Source organism: Geosmithia morbida (genome assembly GCF_012550715.1).
Source record: "Geosmithia morbida isolate 1262 chromosome Unknown scaffold_11, whole genome shotgun sequence".
Taxonomy (NCBI): domain Eukaryota; kingdom Fungi; phylum Ascomycota; class Sordariomycetes; order Hypocreales; family Bionectriaceae; genus Geosmithia; species Geosmithia morbida.
Genome location: NW_023336198.1, coordinates 804,067 through 824,340, shown reverse-complemented (window position 1 = coordinate 824,340; position 20,274 = coordinate 804,067). Strand labels below are relative to the sequence as shown.

At 56.2% G+C, this 20,274-nt stretch overlaps 5 protein-coding genes across 5 annotated transcripts; 1 reads left to right on the top strand and 4 right to left on the bottom strand.

Annotated features, from left to right (window-relative positions):
* Positions 1–337: 337 nt before the first annotated feature.
* Positions 338–3,916, bottom strand: GMORB2_2040 (Vam6/Vps39-like protein vacuolar protein sorting-associated protein 39; the record flags this gene model as incomplete). The annotated part of the gene is made up of 4 exons (XM_035464020.1): positions 338–968; positions 1,042–1,150; positions 1,218–3,770; positions 3,835–3,916. 4 exons carry the CDS (start codon positions 3,914–3,916, stop codon positions 338–340), a joined length of 3,375 nt encoding a protein of 1,124 aa, XP_035320284.1.
* A 617-nt stretch (positions 3,917–4,533) lies between these two features.
* GMORB2_2039 (phosphate transporter) lies at positions 4,534–7,221 on the bottom strand (the record flags this gene model as incomplete). Its single annotated transcript, XM_035464019.1, has 4 exons — positions 4,534–4,679; positions 4,741–5,518; positions 5,578–5,928; positions 5,998–7,221. The coding sequence occupies 4 exons, from the start codon at positions 7,219–7,221 to the stop codon at positions 4,534–4,536; spliced, it is 2,499 nt and encodes an 832-aa protein (XP_035320283.1).
* A 1,254-nt stretch (positions 7,222–8,475) lies between these two features.
* On the bottom strand, positions 8,476–12,733 carry GMORB2_2038 (ABC-type multidrug transport system, ATPase and permease component; the record flags this gene model as incomplete). Its single annotated transcript, XM_035464018.1, has 2 exons — positions 8,476–11,525; positions 11,659–12,733. The coding sequence occupies 2 exons, from the start codon at positions 12,731–12,733 to the stop codon at positions 8,476–8,478; spliced, it is 4,125 nt and encodes a 1,374-aa protein (XP_035320282.1).
* A 2,702-nt stretch (positions 12,734–15,435) lies between these two features.
* On the top strand, positions 15,436–17,045 carry GMORB2_2037 (NADPH-dependent 2,4-dienoyl-CoA reductase, sulfur reductase, or a related oxidoreductase; the record flags this gene model as incomplete). The annotated part of the gene is made up of 2 exons (XM_035464017.1): positions 15,436–15,588; positions 16,062–17,045. Coding segments are annotated over 2 exons (1,137 nt in total), but the record flags the coding sequence as incomplete, so codon positions are not given.
* A 948-nt stretch (positions 17,046–17,993) lies between these two features.
* On the bottom strand, positions 17,994–19,973 carry GMORB2_2036 (Fungal trichothecene efflux pump (TRI12); the record flags this gene model as incomplete). The annotated part of the gene is made up of 3 exons (XM_035464016.1): positions 17,994–18,378; positions 18,492–19,266; positions 19,367–19,973. 3 exons carry the CDS (start codon positions 19,971–19,973, stop codon positions 17,994–17,996), a joined length of 1,767 nt encoding a protein of 588 aa, XP_035320280.1.
* Positions 19,974–20,274: the final 301 nt, after the last annotated feature.

Here is a 20,274-nt window from a genome sequence, read left to right as displayed (position 1 = left end):
GTCCCCGATAAGACGCAATACCTCGACTCTCTACGCAGGGCAATCGTCACGACACAGGACCAGATCAACAAGGAGCTCACAAAGCGCATGGAACAAGACAAGGCGGCACAGGGGAACAGCGGGAAACCCGTCGACGATGCGAAAGAGGAGGAGAATTACGGAGAGGAGGTGCAAGAGGATGACTGAGCAGTCACTCATATGGAAATGCTATCGAGTGAGGGGTATTATATGTGCGACCCGATAATGAAGAAACGATGCTGGCCAATTGAAAAAAAAAAAAAATCACAAAGGAGGAGACTTCAGAAGAAAGAGTCAAAACAAGGAGAGAGGAATGGGGCTAGAACCCTCTTCCCCAACTGGGCACTCTGGCCGCAGCATTCTCGCCTCTCTGCCCCGTTGCCCTACCCAGACAGCCATAATGAACGACGGTGTTGTCGGCCAGCACGGCCACGACGCTACCCGCTCCTCCGCCCAGGCGCATCCCCCCACCCAGCTTCTTGTGGCAGACGACGCAGTGCCTCTCATCTGTGATGGTGACGTGTCTGCTGCGTCCGCCTTGGCTCGGATTCTGGCCCCAACCCTTGTCGTCGCCTAGGTGCAGCCTCGCCGCCACCGATATGCTCTCCGACTTGCGCATGGCCGCCGCGATGCGCGACTCATTGACAAGGCTGTTGACGGAGCGGATGCGACCGCGGAAGTATGACTCTAGAGCTCCGACGGGGAGGTCATCTGGGATGAGGCCCAAGGTCGAGTTCTCCGGCAGGCGGGAGCCGTGCCGCGAGAGGAGGTCCAGAGCAGGTCCGAGCTTGGGCTCCTTCTCGTGTGGCCGCGGAGGCTGCAGATACAGCGATAGGAGGGTGTGGTAGATGGTCGGGGTTTCGCCTGCCCCTCCGTCGTTGTCTCTGCCAGCCCCGCTCTCAGTCTTCGATGCCTCTTCATCGGTCAAGAGACTGACACGGTTGCAGTATCTGCGCGCATGTTGGTCAACTTCCTCCCATCTATCCTCTCAGGTATACAGAATGAGAATAAAGAAAAACATACTCTTCCGCCTTGGAATAATCCTTCATCTTAAAGGCGTAGATCTCAAGCGCCTGCTTGTGCTGCCCCATGTTACTGAGCACAATGGCTTGAGCCTCGTAAAAGCCGGCGTCTTTTTTTTTGAACATGTTAGCCTCCGTTATTGCCAAGTATCATCACCTGTCGAGAACCATCCTTACCATCTCTCGGGATAAGTCCAAAGGCCTTGCTGAGACTGTACTGCGAAGACTGGCGAAGAAACGCCAGAAACTTGTCCATCTCGTCATCCCACTTGCCCTCGTCACCGTCTCTGTCCATCCCACGTATCCTCTGGACCGACAGCTCGACGAGTCGATTGTGGAACTCGGGCGTTAGATCACCTAATTCATCGATGATATGCGCGAGGTAGACCATCTCGAGATCAGTATCCTGCTTTCTCAGAAAAGCCACAACCTTATCCCGTGGCAGGTTCTCCGCATTCTCCGTGTCCCCGACAAAGATCTCCATGGCGTAGTCCGGGTTCGCCTTCAGCGTCCAAGCGGCGTGCTCGAGCGTCAGGTCGATTTCTGAAGGCGGCAGGCTCTGCAGGTACCGGATTGCCCGGTCGGGCCCGTGAAGTGCAGGCGCCGCCGGGTCAGGGTGCGCCGACGTGCCGAAGCGGCGGAGAAGCTCGAGGGCCTCTTTGTGCAGCTTCTTTCCGTAGAAGAAGTCGACAAGCTCTGTGAAGCTCTTTTTCTCCAGGAGCAGCTCGTTGACCACGTCCGGGTCGCAGAAGTTGGGGATGCGGAAGAGCGGGCCTGCCAGCGTAGGGCGAGACAGCATGTACGCCCGGAACAGCGTCGTGTCCACCAGCCGGAATGTGGACACAAGCTCTTGCTCCTGCTGCTTCTCCGAGTCGGTTGGCGTTAGCCGGAGCAGCTTCTCCGCATCCTCGTCGTCTCGGGATAGTCCCGTTCCGTTTGCCTTCTTCTGATCGAAGTTGCTGCTGCGCTTCAGCTTGCCCGTCACGGGGTCGATAACGCGCTGAAGGCGAGCACGCGTGCCGGCGAGGTAGCTGATGAGCTCGATGACAGCGCTAGTCAGGTCTTTGCCATCCAGGGGCCTGGGCTTCGCGGCCGCCAACTCCGCCTTGACACGCTCTGCTTCGTCATGTTCCAAGCTATTCCTCTTGGACGACGCGATGGATTGCGTATCCGACAGGGTCCTCTTTCCGCCGAAGAATTTGGCCAGAGCACCGCCAGGTCCTGGTGACGAGGGTGCCGCAGGAGGTGTTTCGGGACTGTTAGACCTGGTACCGGTGCTGTTGCTGTTGCCGTTGGTGTTCTTCTCCGTAGCGTCTGCCTTTGTTGCTTCCTTGTTCTCCTCCTGCCCTTCTGCCTCTTCCGCCTTATTACCCTCCTCGCCGCTCCCCTCATCTTCGCCCACCTCTTCCCTTTCTGGCTCCTCCTCGGGCCACACCGACAGATCTCCAGCTATGCGCCGGGGGAAATGTTTTAACACCCTCTCAGGAGGAGCATGCACGTCGTCCTCATTGAACAGGTCCATGGATCGCCTGAAGTCCTTCTTGGAAAAGAGCACCTCAGCTTTACGCATCTTGACCTCACGTAGCGTCTCGGTCTTGTTGCGCAGCAGGGCATCCTCGAGCATTCCCAGGATGCTAATGGCCTCGTCGTAATGTTCGCTGCCTATCAGCTCGTCGATCTGGGAGTCGTAGTCGGTGGCACCCATCTTCCAGACACACCTGTCGCTGGAGATGTGAAAGCCCTTGCCGGCGTGGGCCAAGCTGACAGTCGGAGGGGGTAAATGGATCTGCGACGCTCCGGGGAGGGAGATGTTCTGCAGCAGAGACAGAGAGTTGGGGTTGCGGACCTCGAGCGAGCCCTTGGAGGGGGCGAGCAGCGCTAGGATGTAAGGATACGAGTAGCCGACGGATTCCGGGGCAGACTGCCAGGGGATCTGCTTGCGGTCGAGGGCCTTTCCCTCATCATCGACGAAGAGCGTGTTGATGTCCCTAGCTAGGAGCATCTCTCCGTCCTTCAACTTCGTCGCTAGCGGTCTGGGCATATACCCTCCAAGGCCCATGTATCCCATCCCAGCACCGCTAAAGGCGCCAAACCGACTTCCCTGGCTACCTCCGGCGGCAGCCACAGAACCGGGGCTCACGATATCCTCCATGGCGTGTGTGACCACATCCACCATGACGTAGCCCCCATTCATGCCGCACAATATCTTTGTCGCGCTCGCCCACGTCGCCGACCGTATCGTCTCCGGAAGGCTTATCTCAGCCACATCCTCGTCATCCAGCTCGCTCTCGTGCCAGCTCCACAGCAGGAGCCGCCTCTTGACCGCTACAGCCAGCCGGCTGATGATCTCGGGGATGCCTGTGTCGGCATCCTTGACAATATTGGACGTGACGGCGAAGCACGAGGCGTTCTTGGTTCGCGACAGCGTCTCGATGAGCTCGTACGATTGCAGGTCGTGCAGCGAAACGTGGTAGTTGGACAGCGAGACAATCGTGTTAGCCTCCTTGATGATGGCCAGCTGGTCTATCGATCGCGTTGAGAACCGTTCTACCTCACGCAAGAGGTCTGTGGGCTTTGTGCTACTGGCCGCGGAGTTCGATGCCGATGTCGCCTGCCGCTCCCCATCATTGCCGCCCGGATCTGTTGTGCTGCCGTTCTCTGTAATTGTCGGCTGGTTGAGACGGTAGATGCGGAGCGCGCCACTGTTGAGTCCCACGAGGACACGGTCACCTGTGAAGTTGCGTTAGTTCGACGGGACCCCACTGCTTCCGGATCCAGGGGATGAAAAGAGTACCGTATGCAACAATAGTCTCGATCTTGGACTTGTCCCGGTCCCGCAGCTCGATTATCGGTCGAGCCGTGAAGGCGGAGAGCATGGCAGCTAGCCAGCTCGACAGCTGATGAGGGGTCGGAGGCTATGCCAAGTCAAATCGAGTCCGTAGTCAGTGAGATGCGTTTGTCCCTTCCGAGAGTCCTGTCGGCGCAAGAAAGATGCGCTCAATTGTTTGTGTTGTAGGTTTGGTGTTTGGGTGGCGGGATGTTCGTCCTGTTTCCCGGGATCTGCGACGTCAGTTGACGTTGGGCCTAAGCTCCCGACGGCCATGTGCACAGTGTTGCATAGTACACGCACGGTATATCCTGGTTTATCTGGGCCTTGGATTACTATACACATCCGCTTCATAAGACAACCAAGACATGAGAGAAGAGCTAGGAAAAAGTCACTCATTTGAATGTACTACACCCATGCTGCTGCTATGATAAACATGCATCATAACAATGCAGCTCTCCAACAGTAGTACAATCCTCTAATCCACCTCTGCTTTCCGCGGCAAATATCTATGGACCGCTCTATCCATGCTCTATCACTAACTATCAACAGTTCATACCTCGACGTAGAGGAAATATACAAGCAAATCCACGCTCGACTACAGTCACTACTACTGATATATATGTTCCCTATGAAGAAGCAGCCTCCGTAACCTCCAACTACGGATCAGTCTATTCCGGCAACCTGCATGATTCCGTATCCAAGAGTCACGACAACCAACAGGGTAAGGAAACTGCTGGGTACTCCCCTGCTGATAAAGTGCTTGACCTGAAGATATCTCACCCCGGCAGCATCCTCCTTCATGATAGCAGCTGTATTGAATCGCGTTAGCCGTGTTCCGCCGTTTCCTATCAATAGCAGGACCTGACTTACTCATGTTGGGGAAACCGCTCGTAGGCAGACCCATGGCTGCGCTGCACATCAGCACACCGCCCATGACCAACAGGTTGGGATGCGGCTGGTCCATAGCCACACCGACATCGTAGACGAGCGGCAGGAAGATGAGGGCCGCAACAGTGTGGCTGATAAAGGTGGCAATCACCAGAATCAGGACCGAGAACACCACAAGAACGCCATAGAGGCTCATGCCGTCGACCTGGCGCGTCACAAGCTCCGCGACCGTGTGCAGGAGGCCGGAGGACCGCACTGCCTTTCCGAGGGACAGGCCACCGGCCGCCAGAATGATGATGGTCCAGGGGAAGTTGTTGAAGTCTTCCTTGGTCAGGATGCCGATGCCGAAGAAGAGCACGATGGGGATGATGGCAATGACGCCCATATCGCCAAAGATACTCTCCAGCTGGTGACTGCCACACCACAGGGCGATTGTGGCAAGCGTCACAATCGTGACAAACCACTGGATGCCAGTGAAGCTCTCCTTGATCGGGCGGACCGGCGCAATGGTCGTCCCACGGCCAGGCTGGAAGGTCATGAGAAGCAGCAGCCAGATGATGATGATAGAGACGAAGCCAACGGGGATGACAATGAAGAACCACTGCAGCCAGGTGGGCGCAGGCTGCATGATACCCATGGCCACTACATTCTGGGGCGACGCAATGGGCGACAGCATGCCACCGACGTTGGATGCCAATGCTATGCCTATGATGACGGCCTTGGACATGCTGGAGTCGGACGGAAGGGTCCGGAGCATGGGCTGAACAGCATCGTTAGAGAGACGGGATATTTAGACCTGGTCAACACTCCTCTACATACCTCGATAATGGAGTAGCACAGGACCGGAGCCGCAACGTTGCTGATCAGCATGGACGCAAATGCAGCAACAAACATGTTGGCCAGCAAGACCGTCTTGGGCTGCGTGCCTGCCTTGCTGAGGACGAGCGTAGCCAAACGTTTGTCTATATTGCACTTCGACAAGGCCGCTGCCAGTGTGAAGCCACCGAGCAGGAGCATAATGACAGGAGTCCACATGGCGGCGAAGATGGCCGAAGTGGCGTCCTTAGAGTTGAGGCGCTTTGGTGGCTTGCTGGGATCCTCCTCTCGAACGACATTGAGGAGGACGGAGAGGAAGGGGATCAGAAGCGACGTAACAAAGAGGGGAATCGTCTTTTCACAAAGTTAATATCAACGGATCATCCACTTTAGTTCAGGTATTTGTATTGGGACCCGACTTACCTCGGTTGCCCAAAGCAAGCTGACGAATACGAGAAGAGCGAGACAGTTTTGCTGCTCAGGCTTCTCCATGATGGGAAGGAATAGGAGGGCAAAGAAGGCGGCAGCAGAGAAGACGAGGGTGAACATGGAAGAGCTGACAAGGAAAGACGGGATGGAAAGGCGTCCAAGGGGCGTCTTAATGCTCGTAGTATTCGTATCCTCAGCCTCGTCACCCTGCAGCCTCTTGGGGGCGGACCTGGCATCCGATCCGAGGAGGGACTGGCCAAGTCTCGCAGCCTCGGCTCTGCGCTCGATGCCGATGAGATCACGCCAGACCGTGTTTCGTTCCCACACAACATGCTCACGAAGGTGGGAGCGCAGGTCCTTCTTGGCCAGCTCCCGGTCCCCACCCGTCACCACGTCGGTATAGGACCTTTCCATGTTCCCAATGTTTTCTTGGACGACGCGCATCGCATCCTTGGTGAAGGGGTACGCTGTATCGACATTCATGGCCATGTACTCGTTCAGGAGCGCCTTGTCCATTATCTTGTCAAATTTTTTGAGAACTTTCCTAAAACCAGTCCTGTTGAGTTGGATGTAGGACTTGAGCTCGCAGAGTTGGACGTAGAGGCTGATGATGCGTCTCTTGAGCAAGATTCCCGATGAGTACAGCCCGGAGAAGATGGAATCTCCGCCCAACTCATCAGCAGCAGTGCTGTGCCTACGCACCGACCGGCCAAACTCCGAAGAAGCAGCCATGTCAGCCTGGGATGGTTGCAGATGGGTGCCATCGGAAATGTTCTTCTTCTTGGAAACACTGCCCTTGCGTTTCTGGGTGAGCCCCGTAGTCTCGTCATCACTGCCGCTTGCGTCCTCGAGATCGTCGTCGGATCCATTGCCGTCAGCACTTGCCGCACGTTCGTGGAGATGGGCCGAGTACTGGCCCTCGGAGGACATTCGACGCAGCGCATAGGTAGAGTCACTCGGACCCCTCTGTTCCTCTATGTCGGTCAAGAGCTGATTGACTTCATCGAGAAGCTCTCCTTCCTTGGCGACGTAGAACGAGCTTATCTTTTCGAGTTCGATATCGAGGGCTCTGCTGAAAACCTCCTCGGGTGCTTCGGTGGAGATGAGAGGCCGTGATTCGCCATCGCCGCCGCGACTCTGGTGGGCCGACTTTTCGAGCTGGTAGATACTGGTAGGCACAGATTGGACGTCAGCAACCGTTGGGATCCTACCCGGCATGTGGCTATTACGAGGTTCTAGGTCAAGTCATCTTACAGCTTCTTGAGGTTACTGTAAGCCAGGTAGTGGCTACTCCAGTCTGGAACGGCATTGAACTGAATGCTGTGTGAGAATTTCATCTCGTCCCGTTCCTCGAGCCAACAACGCTTCTTGGCTCGCTCGTTATCTCTGCGTTCCCGGGCTTCCGCTGCGTCGTTCCGTTCTTGGATGCCGCTATAATCGCCGAGCTCGTATGCGGCGTCACCATTTAGCGACAGGAGAGGGTCTGTGACAGGTACAGGCGTAGACACACTCCCTCCTCGTTCGTCACTGCCGGTCAATCTGCTGCGACGATGATGGCCAATGCGGGTTGCTTGACCTAGGTGCGGAACGGAGGAGGGATTCCCGAGGCCGACCGGAGGCGTAATGGTCGGAGATATTGGGGGGGGGGGTTGGGTTTCTGGTCCGAATCACAACCGGCAAGACTTGCTGGAAAGGTGGGCTATATTATACTGTGTCGTTCCCAGAGAATGTTGAGGCATCGGTCGTCGTAAGGTCCTATCTCGACCTGGTGTCGAGAGCAAAGGAATGAGAGCGAAGCGGGCTATTGCGTCGCGGCAGTGACCACATCCGCAGTGATGCCCTACCACCAAGAGTAAGAGTAGCACGTTACTGGACGTGACCGCTGATTTGACCCACGCTGGAATGCTGTCAAACTCACCCTAGCACGTCAGGCCATGTGACCCTGAACAGGGGCCTAAACTGTTACTGTTTGCTCGTAAACCACTGTAGCTCTGTGAAATTGTAAGGAGTAATAATACTAACTCCGTACGGGTAGGTCTGATGGTGCCTGAACGAAGTAATGTAGTTTTACAATAGCCACGGATAATCGATTCTCTTCAAGCTATCTTCTCGACCAATGCCACTGCTCCTTCCCTGTTATGCATATTTCATGCAACGGCAAGAGCAATGCAGGCAATTGGAGGCGCACCTTCCTTGACTCACCGATCAGTCCTCCCAAGTCGCACCGGCACCGAACGTCTCTCTGGGCTCTCTCTTGGGCTCTCTCTCTTTCATACACTGTCCCCGCCCATTTATTGCATCACGACGTTGTACCGATTAGAGTCATCATGGTTCCTATTATTATTGCCGGTTTCAGCACCGGTCTTCTATATTCTATCAATGATGCCTTATACACGGGAAAAACTATACTTTTTTTTTTTTGGAAAGAAAAAAAATATAAAAAATTCAAGCAGTAACGATGGGGAATTCTGTTCAGTTGTCAAGCATCTGTTGCAGGGCATTCACCCTGTACAGCTCACTCGTCTCCACCAGCTCGTCGTGGCGACCCTTCTCAGCCACCTGACCGCCCTCCACGACAAAGATGACGTCGGCCTTGCGCACAGTGTGTAGCCTATGGGTGATGGCTATGACTGTGATGCCCTGCGCTGCCCGCTCGAGACCTTCCTGGAGGGCCTTCTCGCTCTCGGCGTCCAGGGCACTGGTGCTCTCGTCCAGGAGCAGCAGGCGAGGCTTTCGCACCAGAGCACGAGCAATGGCGAGCCTCTGGCGCTGGCCTCCGGAAAGGCGTGATCCGTTGGGACCGCACTCCGTGTCGTACTTGTCGGGAAGGGACACGATGGTGTCGTGGATGTTGGCAAGCTTGCATGCAGCCTCAATGTCCTCTTGAGAAGCTTCACAACCCTTTCTGGCACCGAGCCCAACGTTAAACTTGATGGTACCCTCAAACAGGGAACTGTCCTGGGGCACCAGAGCAATATCATCACGGAAGCTGGAATCCTCCCTGGCGCAAATGTCGACGCCATCAATTTCGACGGTACCACTGGTGGGCGTGTACATCCTCTGCACCATGGCCATGATGGTCGACTTTCCAGCACCAGAGGGTCCCACCAATCCGCAGAACTGTCCGCTCTCGATAGTGAATGACAGGTCATGCAGGATGGTAATGTGGGGGCGAGCAGGGTACGAAAAAGCCACATTCTTGAACGTGACCGTAGAGCCGCGGCTGTCGCCGCGGAAGGCAGACCTCGAAGAGGCATCGGCCTCGGCCTCGAGATCCTTCTCGCCGTACGCACCGGCGAGAAGCTGGCTTTCCTTGACCGATAGATTTGCTACGGATCCCTTGTCAAGGAGACTGAGAATCCGGGAGGCCGCTGACCTGGCCCTGGAGACCTCAGGAGCGAGGGTAAAGACCTGACCCCAGAGTTGGGCGCTGACAAGCATAGACACCAGAATGACGAAGAAGTCTGTTTCCGTGGCCTCTCCCTTAGTGATCCGGGTAGAACCCCACCAGTACGCAAAGGCGTAGATCAGGGGGCCCGCAGCGTGGGCGATGGCAAGCCAGAGATCGGTGTACAGGATGGCCAGCATCATCTCCTTGCGAGGGGCAGCCAGGGTACGCTTGTAGCAGCCAAAGACTTCCTGCTCGAGAGACAGGGAGGAGATGGTCTTGAACGAGTTGACAGTCTCCACCGTGATGCCAACGGCCTTGGAGAAGGCGCCGGCGTGCTTGTTCTCAAACTTGGCCAACTCATGAAGCTGCATGGCGCCGGATCCCAGCAGGATTGGGACCGTGACCAGGCAGACAACGGCAATCTTCCATGACAGGATGTGAGACAGGACGATGGCCACAATGAGGTTGACGGAGATGGAGAAGATGGTACCGACGATGGAACCGCTGAAGCTCCCGACAGCGGCTGCATCGGCGGTGATGACGGACAGAAGAGACGAAGCCGTGCGACCACCAGTCTGGTGCCAGTGCAGATCTTGCTGGTACAGGGAACGGAAGGAGAGAACGCGGATCTTGTACAGCAGCTTCTCGGTGACGTAGCCGAAACCGGACCAGCTGAAGGTGTAGGCAAAGAGCTCGACGACGGCCAACATGAAGTACATGCCGCCAAAGAGCAAACCGGTGTTCAAGATCTTGGAGGTGCTGTTGCAGGGGCTGAAACCGCCGATGGTGTGACCGAAGATGAGACCAGAGGCGGTATAGTTACCACCGACGATAACAGCAGCAAACATGGCGATGAAGAGCGCCAATATGTTTGGGCGGATCATGCGACCAAAGCGGCGGACAACAGTCCACCCGGTCATTTGGGAATCAAGCTCCTCGGCGTCATTGTTAGCGTCGGAAGTAGCGGGGTTGCCGTCTTCGCCAGACTTCTCGGCATCGGCTTCGGTGGCGCCTGCCGTGGCGACAGCCTTATCATCCTCGATGGAGCCCTTCTCGGAAGTAGGGGCTTCGACATCTCCATTGGTGGTGCTCGTCTGAGACGGTACGTACTCCTTGTCCTGCTGGGCGATGTCCTGGAGCCTGACCATGCCGGCGTAGGAACCGTTCAGGGCCATGAGCTCGAGATGGGTACCCTGCTCGATGATGCTACCCTGGTTCATGACGATGATGTTGTCGGCGTTTTTGATGGTGGACAGACGGTGGGCAATGGAGATGAGGGTACGGTTCTTGGCGATGGACTCGACGGCGGCCTGGATTCGTCGCTCACTGACGGAGTCGAGAGCGGCGGTGGCCTCGTCAAGGATGAGGATCTGGGGGTCGCGGATGATGGCGCGGGCGAGGGCAATCCTCTGCCTCTGCCCGCCACTGACGAGCTTTCCACCGGTACCGACAAGAGTTCCGTAACCGAACTCGAGCTTCTCAATGAAGCCTGCGGCATCAGCCATACCAGCTGCATAGCGAACATTCTCAACGAGATCGACGACGTCCTGACCGAGCGACCGGGCGCAAGCGGCGAGGTCCTCGCCGGCCCTGACCTTGGCGGCAAGCTGGGAGAGGGTGGCGCCGAGGAGGATGGGTTGGAACCGCTGGTGGCTGTCTTGGGGGGAGTTGACGAGACCGAGGGCAATGTTCTCGACGATGGAACGGTCGAGCAGCGACGGCTCCTGCTGGACGAGACTCATGTGGCTCCTCAGGTTCCTGATGTTGAGGCTGTGGAGATCGTGGCCGTCCAGGGTGATGGTGCCTTCGGCCGGGTCATAGAGCCGGGCGGTCAGGCCGGCGACGGTGGACTTGCCGCTACCCGACAGACCAACGAGGGCAGTGTACTTTCCGGCAGGGCATTCGAACGAGACGTTCTTCAGGACGGGGCGGTCGGGGCGCGAGCGGTAGGCGAAGGTGACGTTCTTGAAGGAGACGGCGCCCTGGATGGGGGCGTCGAGCTTGGTACCGGCGGGCGAGGACGAGTCGATGGCGACGGGGGCCTCCATGTCCTCGCGCAGCTTCTGGTAGGAAGCGGCGGCACTACCCAGGATAGGGAGAACGGGAGCAATGGAGCCGAGGACGACGCAGGCTGTGCTCGGTGTGTCAGCGGCGTGTCTCAAGGTGGATATGGGGATTCAAGACTGCGTCGGCCGACGACGACGTGGTGGAGGCTCATGGGTGGGGATTTCAAGTATAGGGAGGGGGAGACTTTTGAGACTTACCATCGACGAGGAGGAAGATGACGGTGTAGATCTTCCCGGCAGTGGCGCCGTCGTCGCTCTCGTAGGCGTCGGCAATCTGCCTGCTACCCTGCCAGTAGGAGAGGGCGTTGGCGGAGAAGGCGATGAAGTAGAGGCCACCGGCCTGGACGGCGGCGGCGACAGCCTTCTTGATGCCCTGGGCCTGGGCCTCGTGCATGCGCGAGGCAAACTTGGACTCGAGGCGGGGGCCGGCGCTGAAGGCCTGGACGACGGCGATGTTGGACAGGGTCTCCTGGGCGACGGAGGAGGCAGAGGCGAGGGCGTCGGACATGGCGACGGTGAACTTTTGGGTGTAGGCGCTGCCGGCGGCGGCGAGGAGGAGGAAGGCAGGGATGAGGGAGAGGAGCATGCAGGCGAGCTTCCAGTTACTGATGAAGGAGACAATGTAGGCGGTGATGAAGAAGGAGACGCAGGCGAGGACCATGCCGACCTTTTCAGAGGTGCCGGACTGGACGGCCTGGATGTCGGCGTTGAGGCGGGAGGACAGCTCGCCGGCCTGCCTGGTGTCGAAGAAGGAGGCGTCCTGGTGCAGGAGCATCTGGAAGTAGCGGTCGCGCAGGCGCCTCTCGACGCGGCGGCTGAAGATGCCCCAGGTGGTGACGTAGACGTAGATGAGGACGAAGACGGCGATGCCGAGGTAGACGAGGATGAGGACGCGCTTGTTGATGGTGTGCTGGGTGTCCTGGGCATTGCCGTCGGGGCTGGCCTTGACCTCGCAGCTGGCCGAGTTGATGTCGTCCAGGAGCTTACCGAAGATGATACCCATGAGGGGGAAGGGCACGCCGGAGGCGGCTGCGGAGATGGTGCCGACGACGAGGAGGGTGTAGTCTACCCATGTCGGGTCAGCGCAGACGAGGAGCTGGAAGAAGTTGACGAGAGTCTGGGTGAATCTGGGCTTTGAGCTGGTCGCGCTCGATCCGACGGCCTTTCCATCCAGCTGCTCGACGTCATCCCGCTCCCGCTGCTCCCGGTGCTGAGACGTTGTCGAGACGGCATCGTCGCTGGTGGACGCGACGACGGGTGAGTCGACAGCCATGATGTCTGTCCTACTCTGGCCGAGAGTCTTTCTCCCTTTCTCTCTCTCTCTCTCTCTCTCTCTCCTTTCTTTCTTTCCTCGGCTTCTTATGTGGAGGAGATGTTGATCTAGGGGAAGAAGAGGCTGTCTCTCTCACGACTCATACCGTAATTGGGTGTCGAGAAGAGAAGGTAGAGAGGAAGAGAAGGGAAAGAGAGGGAAGGATGGTAGTAGTAATAGTAATAGTAGTAGTAGCAGTAGCAGTAGCAGTAGCAGTAGTAGTAGTAATGGTAGTAATGGTAGTAATGGTAGTAATGGTAGCAGTAGTAGTAGTAGGTAGTAGTAGGTAGTAATTAGTAGGAGAAGGAGGATTATCAATCTAAAACCCGTCGTCCCTATTTCTCAACTTGCCTCGTCACTTTTTTTTTAATATTTTTTAATTTTTTTTTCTGCCCCGGAAACAACAGGGGGGAAGGGAGAGGGAGAGGGAGAGAGAGAAAGGCAAGGGCCCCATCAAGGGTCCGAGAAAGAAAAGAAAGAGAAGGAAAAAAAAGAAAAAAAAAAAGAATATACTGAGAGTGGGGAGGCAAAACGGAACGCGGTATTACGAGTCTGATGGGTAGAAAGGCTTCATGCATGAAACTAATTCATGAAGAGGGGGGGGGGGGGGGGGGGGCATGTACCGGTACGATGGTCTGTGCTAGGGTCTGGTCGCATGATATAGACACGCCCGGGGCGGTACAGATGTAACNGGGGGGGGGGGGGGGGGGGGCATGTACCGGTACGATGGTCTGTGCTAGGGTCTGGTCGCATGATATAGACACGCCCGGGGCGGTACAGATGTAACGGTACTCGTACTCGTACCGGGGATACCCAGCACGTACGTATCGAGAGTACATATATATATGTGTGTATATATATGTACGAGTTGTGGTGGGATCTCTACGCATGGCCCGGTAGCATCCTCGGTGACTAGGATGCGAGTACAACACCGCACCGTTCTCGATACGAGTTTTTTTTTTTTACTTCTTTTTTTCTTCTTTTCTGTTCGTCCCCCCTCCCCTCTTTTTTTCTTTTCCATCGACGCTGTTATTTCTCGTACGTCATGCATGTCATCGACCGAGTCTCTCGTCTCTTCTGCCCGCAGAGCAGAGCTAGAAGACGACGAAGCATGCCGATGACGGACTTGGCGTGTGTCTAGGGCGGGCGCCAAGAGAAGAAGGCATGTGTGGCGCGAGTGGGTACCGGGCCGGATCAGATAATTTCGGTTCGGTGGTGCCTGCTGTTGAGTAGTTGGTTCTACGGTATGAATTATTATTATCATTATCATTATTATTATCGTCATCAGTAGTAGTATTTTCATCATCATATTATATGTAGTATTCAATAGTATGACTAGTAGGAGCAACTGTCAAGTACTGGTACTGGCAATTTATTCCGTCTATTCATCCTAGCCATCATATACAGATTATGTAATGTCATATGATGGTACGGAGTAGTGTGGACAGTATTACATCGACAAGGTACCTGCCAGTAGATTGATAATTCTTTACCATGTTTCAACGTTTTTTCATCCATTTTTCATCCATTGTCTTTTTTTCTTGTCTTAATTTCAATCAAGATCCACGGAATGCCCACACACACACACACACAGACGCACTGAACGGGTAGGTATCGATACATATCATATATACATATAATAATAACAATAATAAATAGCACCGCACTGATCGAGCCCGACTGTCGGCGATCCGTGGGACCCCGAATAAAATGGCTCAACCTCTGTAATATGTAATAGTCTCCTCTCTGCACTCTCTTGCAATACTACTGCTACCAGGCCAATCTGCTCCACTCGGGATCAGCAAATATAACATAATGGTTACGTCGTGGTGGTGCTATTTTTCTAGACTTCGGCATGAGCACTGCCCGAGACGTTCGGATCTGATAAAGGATGAAAAAAAAAAAAAAAACTAACAACTAAAAAAAAAAAGAAAAGAGAAAATTAGTATAAAAAAAATTCTCGGTACTGCACTCTACCCCTCCGGACCCGGCGGCGGGTTCGGAGCCTTCCCACAGGTTGACAAAAGTGCCAGCATGTCTTTTTTCTTCTTTTTTCCCCCCTTGATTCTCCATCATTATGGTTATTATTGTTTTCATGGATTCTTTCTTCTTTCTCTCTCCACCTCCTCACTCTTCATCTTCATATCGGAGTTAGTCTTGCATTGTAAAGAGCGGAGGAGAGAAGAAGAAGAGAGGAGAGATAAGAGAGTAAAGCGGCACGGTCAAGAAGAAGAAGACGAGAGGAGAGAGAAAGGGGGGGGGAAATGCCTCCGAGAATACGTATCCCGCGTACCGACGCCTTGCATGGCCACGCTCTCTTCGGTCCAGTGGATCTAGCTCACCCTTCCACGCTCTACCGTCGTCGTCTCGCTGCCAATGCCGTTCCCGATACTGCCACTGCCTCAGTCGCTGCCGCTGCCCCGCGCAAATCGGCCATGTGGTGGTCCCTCATCCTCCCCTCCTTCTTCTTCTTCTCCTCCCTCTCTTCCTCTCCTTCCTCCCCCACCAGCCGCCGCCGTCATCTCTCGACGACCAACTTTTCCCGTCTTCACTCTTCTGCCCTCTTCTCTCACCCTTCCGCCTCCTCCCACTCCTCCTCCTGCTCGCCTCACCCTTCCTCCGGCCAAGGACGTCCACATCACCCATACACATCCACTACCAAGATGGGCTCCATACCCGAGAACACCCCGCGCGTCCGCGTCTTCATCGCCGGAGGATGCTATGCCGGCCTCTCCACCGCCATGAACCTGCTCGACCTCTGCAGGGGGCAGACACCGCGCATGTCGCGTGGAGAGCCGTACGCCCACCGTGACGAGGTGCCCAAGTTTGATGTGGATATAACTATTGCCGATGAGCGTGATGGGTTCTGTAAGTTTTTCGTCCTTTCTTCTCTCTCGTTACCTCAAGTTTCCCCCTTTCATCTTCCCCGACCCTCTCATCTCTCTCTCTCTCTCTCGATATATATATATTCCTCTGTATGTACGTACATATATACATATTTATGTATATATGTATGCTATATGCATACGTGGGTATACATACGCACATGTATATATACATATACATACATATATATGTATGTATGTGTGTGTGTGTGTGTGTGTGTGTGTGTGTGTACATTTATATAAACAGAGAAGGAGTGTTCATATATAGAGAGATGAGAGGGTCGGGTCGAAAGAGAAAGAAAGAGAGGGGGAGAGAGATGATATATATAAAAAAAATGAACGAGAGCTGACACTCCGATCTAGTTCACGTCATCGGTTCCCCCCTCGCCCTCGCCGACGCCAAGTATGCCGACAAAGCCTGGGTGCGGTACGCCGACATCCCGTCTCTGCAGCCGTCCCACCTGCCCGAGGGCAGCACCGTGACGGTCCTCCACGGCAGCGTGACGGGCGTGGACCCCTCGTCCAAGACGGCGTCGGTGCTGGAGAGCGCGACGGGTCAGACGACGAGCCACGCGTACGACTACCTGGTGTCGACGACGGGCCTGCGCCGCGTCTGGCCGGTGGTACCCCAGTCGACCACCAAGAAGGCGTACCTGGCCGAGGCGAACGGGCACATCGACGCCGTGGCGCGGGCCCGGCACGGCGTCGTCGTCGTGGGCGGGGGCGCCGTCGGCATCGAGATGGCGGCCGAGCTCAAGCTGGTCAAGCCCGACGTCGACGTCACCCTCGCGCACTCGCGCGACAAGCTCCTCTCGTCCGAGGGCCTGTCGGACGAGTGCAAGGACACGGCGGCCGACCTGCTCCGCGAGGGAGGCGTCTCCGTCCTGACCGGCCACCGCCTCGCCTCCAAGACCGAGGTCGCCGACGCCGACGGCGTCCGCTACCAGCTCGAGTTCACAAACGGCCACACCATGCCCGCCAGCCAGGTCATCATGGCCATGTCCAACAGCGTGCCCGCCACCGAGCACCTGCCCGCCGACGTGCTCGACCCGGAGGGCTACGTCCGCATCCTGCCCAACCTCTCCCTCCCCGCGTCCGTGCCCAACGCCGGCTCCCACTTCTGCGGCGGCGACGCCGTCCTCTGGTCCGGCATCAAGCGCTGCGGAGGCGCCATGCACCACGGCCACTACATGGCCGTCAACATCCACCAGAGCATCCTCGCCAGCCACATCCCCGGCTACGAAGCCCAGTTCCTGGAGCTCCAGGAGGTGCCTCCCATGATCGGCCTGGCCGTCGGCAAGAAGGCCGTCGCTTACGGCCCCGATGTCGGAACCGTCTCGGGTGAGGATGTCATGTACTCGTATTTCCGGGATGACCTCGGCTTTGACAGTAGGTTTCTCGGCAATCCTCTTCTTCCTTCATTCTTCCCCCCTCTTCACCACCCTTCCCCCCTTTCCCTCGTACTCGTATACCAATCATATTCGAAATCATCCACTTCTGTTCCATGAACTAACATCAATCATAGTCTGCTGGAGCTGGATCGGTCTCGGTGGATACAAGGCTTAGACACAGAGAATATTACATGTACATACACACACGCACACACACACACGCACGCACGCACGCACGCACGCACGCGCACACACATAACACATACACAACACATACACAACACATATATAACATGCATATACGGGATCATCTTTCCCGATTTGCACCTCTACGTATATTTGGTATTGGCGTTTTTTATTTTCTTCTCATGGTTCCGGTACTCTTTGTTACTTTCTCGTCATTTTCTCCTTCTTTCTACAACACATCTCTTCTTTCCTCCTTCCAAGTCTTCATACTGTCTACTACGTATAAGATGAACTGGGAGATGTACGTGTCTTGACACTCCCCACGCCCTTGACAGATGTCAGCAGCCAATACTGCTAGACATCTATTACATCCTTCTTTGAGCGTTGACCTGTCTAGAGAGCTATCGATTGATGGCTACCATCCCCGGTGAGAGTTGTTGCTGTACAATAGCCTCTCGTGAATGCTGTACACGAAGTGGAGAACACTCCTGCCAGCCATATAAGACAATAGATGACTACTAGCCCGACTACATATCAGGACGACCTCGGGTCAGCTCGGGTCGCGCGGCGAGAGCGCATGAGGGGTTTGGTCTTTTTTTGTTGTTGTTATTATTATCATGCTTTTTTATTTTGGTGAAACATCGTAAACCCGTCGTATTACAGCAGTGCTCCTCATCGAGTGAGCCACCGATTCTTGCCCTTTCCTCTTCTTTCTCATCCGCTTCACAGGGAACATGCGTAATATGTGGTGTATAGTGCCTAGAATACGATACCCTTGACCTGCTTCTTGTCCTTGAGTGAGATGTTGCGCCAGAAGAGGACGGCGACGACGGAGATGACCTTTATGCACGTGGCGGAGATGTACATGTAGCGCACCGCCTCGCCGTACGAGTCCTGGATGGCGATGCGCGTCTCGCTGCCGGCGGGGTACGAGAGCTGAGTCGTCAGGTCGCCGTAGATGATCGCCAGGTTGGCCTGGGCCGATTCCGGGAGGTTCTTGGCCAGGGCGGCCGGGAACTTGGCCTGCCAGATGGCCGAGGAGACGGTGGAGCCGATGGCGCCTCCGATACTGGAGCACATGTTCTCGATGGCGAGGACGACGGCAATGTACTGGTGGCCTGTGGCGGCCATGATGGAGACTTGCCTGCCTCCTGTCAGCTTCCCATCTCTGCCCCTGATGCCAAAAGAGACGGAGGAGGAGGGGAGGGAGGAGGGGAGGGGAGAGAGAGAGTGTGTGTGTAGAGAAGAAAAACATACTGAGCAATGACCAGAGCACCACCTCCAAAGGCGATGAAGATCTGGCACATGACAATGTATCCGATGTCGACGCTAGGCTGGCGGAAGTGGATCAGGAGGGCACCGCCCAGGATGCTGATGGGCAGACCAAAGTAGAGAGCGACGCCCTTGAAGCGGTTTGTGTAGCGGATGACGAGGCCGGTGGGGATGGAGAAGAGGCAGGAGCCGACGTTGTAGATCTGGGTGACGTACGAGGCCTTCGTGACGCTGAGCCCGTTGACGACCTGCAGGAAGGAGAAGAAGTACGAGTTCCACATGTAGAAGCTGACGAAGAGGGAGCCGGCGAGGACGCAGGAGCCCAGGACGGTACGGTCGACGAGCAGCCCGTAGGGGATGAAGGTGACGGGGGCGAACCACTTCTCCCAGACGGCGAAGACGACGATGAGGGCGATGCCGATGATGATGAAGCACAGCACCAGGGCCGAGCTCCAACCCTCGGACTGCCTGGGCTCGAGGTTGAAGGCCAGGAGGAAGAGGGAGAGTCCGGCCGAGATGAGGAGCAGGCCGACGGCGTCGAACTCGCGCGCGTAGTGGACGAAGGACTGCCAGGCGTTGCGGCCGCTCGGCGTGTTGGCGAGGAGGCCCTGCGCGCGGGCCACGCGCGCGTAGTGGACGAAGAGGACCCACAGGGGAAGCGTGGCGACGGGCGTGACGATGGTGAAGATGCCGAAGCCCCAGCGCCATCCGGGACCGTCGAGGATGGCCTCGCTGATGGGACCGGAGAGCCAGGTGGTGACTGGACAGACGTAGGTTGGAATGCGAGAAACGACGGGAGTGGTGAAGAAGAGAGGGATGTAGAGATTTCTAGGGAGGAGGAGGAGGAGGAGGAGACGTACTGATGTAGGGAGAGTTGGCATAGGCAAACATGAGACCTCTGTTCCTGAGGGACGACGTGTCTGCGATGAAGATGCTGAGGCAGAAGGTGAGGCCGTTGTAGCCGACCCAGTAGAAGACCTGGGCGGCGGCGTACATCTCGACCGAGTCGCAGGCGGCCATGAGGACGAGGCCGAGGGTGGTGAGGATGATGCAGAGCATGTAGCCGGCAGGACGGCCGATGACGTCGAGCATCTTGGCGATGGTGAGCTTGGAGACGCCGCCGATGATGCTGCTGAGGATCGAGACGGTCGGTGTGAGCGAGTGCTGCTGGAAGGCCGAGGTGACGTAGGGGGTCAGGGACGACGTGGCGCCCTGCTGGGTCGTGTCGACGAAGTAGACGATCCAGATCCACACGTAGGCGAAGATGAGGGCGGCCTTTGTCCACACCGACGTCGTGGCCTCGATGCCCTGCACGCCGGCCTGGGCGTCGAGGGCGTCGTCGCTGTCGTCGGCCGAGCCGGTATGGTCCATGTTCGTGGCGTCGACGTCGGTCACCGTCACGCCTTCCTTCCGCGCGGCCGCCGCGGCCGAGTACTCGTTGGCCGGAGCCGCTGTCTTGCTGGCCATGTCTTGACCTCTGGTGGGGTAGAGGTGGGAAGAAGGGAAAGGACGATGTTGTGAGGGAGAGAGAGAGAGTAGAGAGAGAGACACACACACAGAAGGGACGGGCAGAGGTGGAATGGCGGAATCTTATTATACTCAAGCTCCTCCTACTCAACCCAACAGCGTGAGGCTGATATTGGTTGGTTCCCTCTGAGTTTTTGAACTCTCCACAGTAATGTGAATAGATTAATACTTGTATGCGAAAATGGAAAAATCCGTCGGGGGGGCGAAGGAGGAAATCTCTATCTAGCTGGCAAAGGGGGGG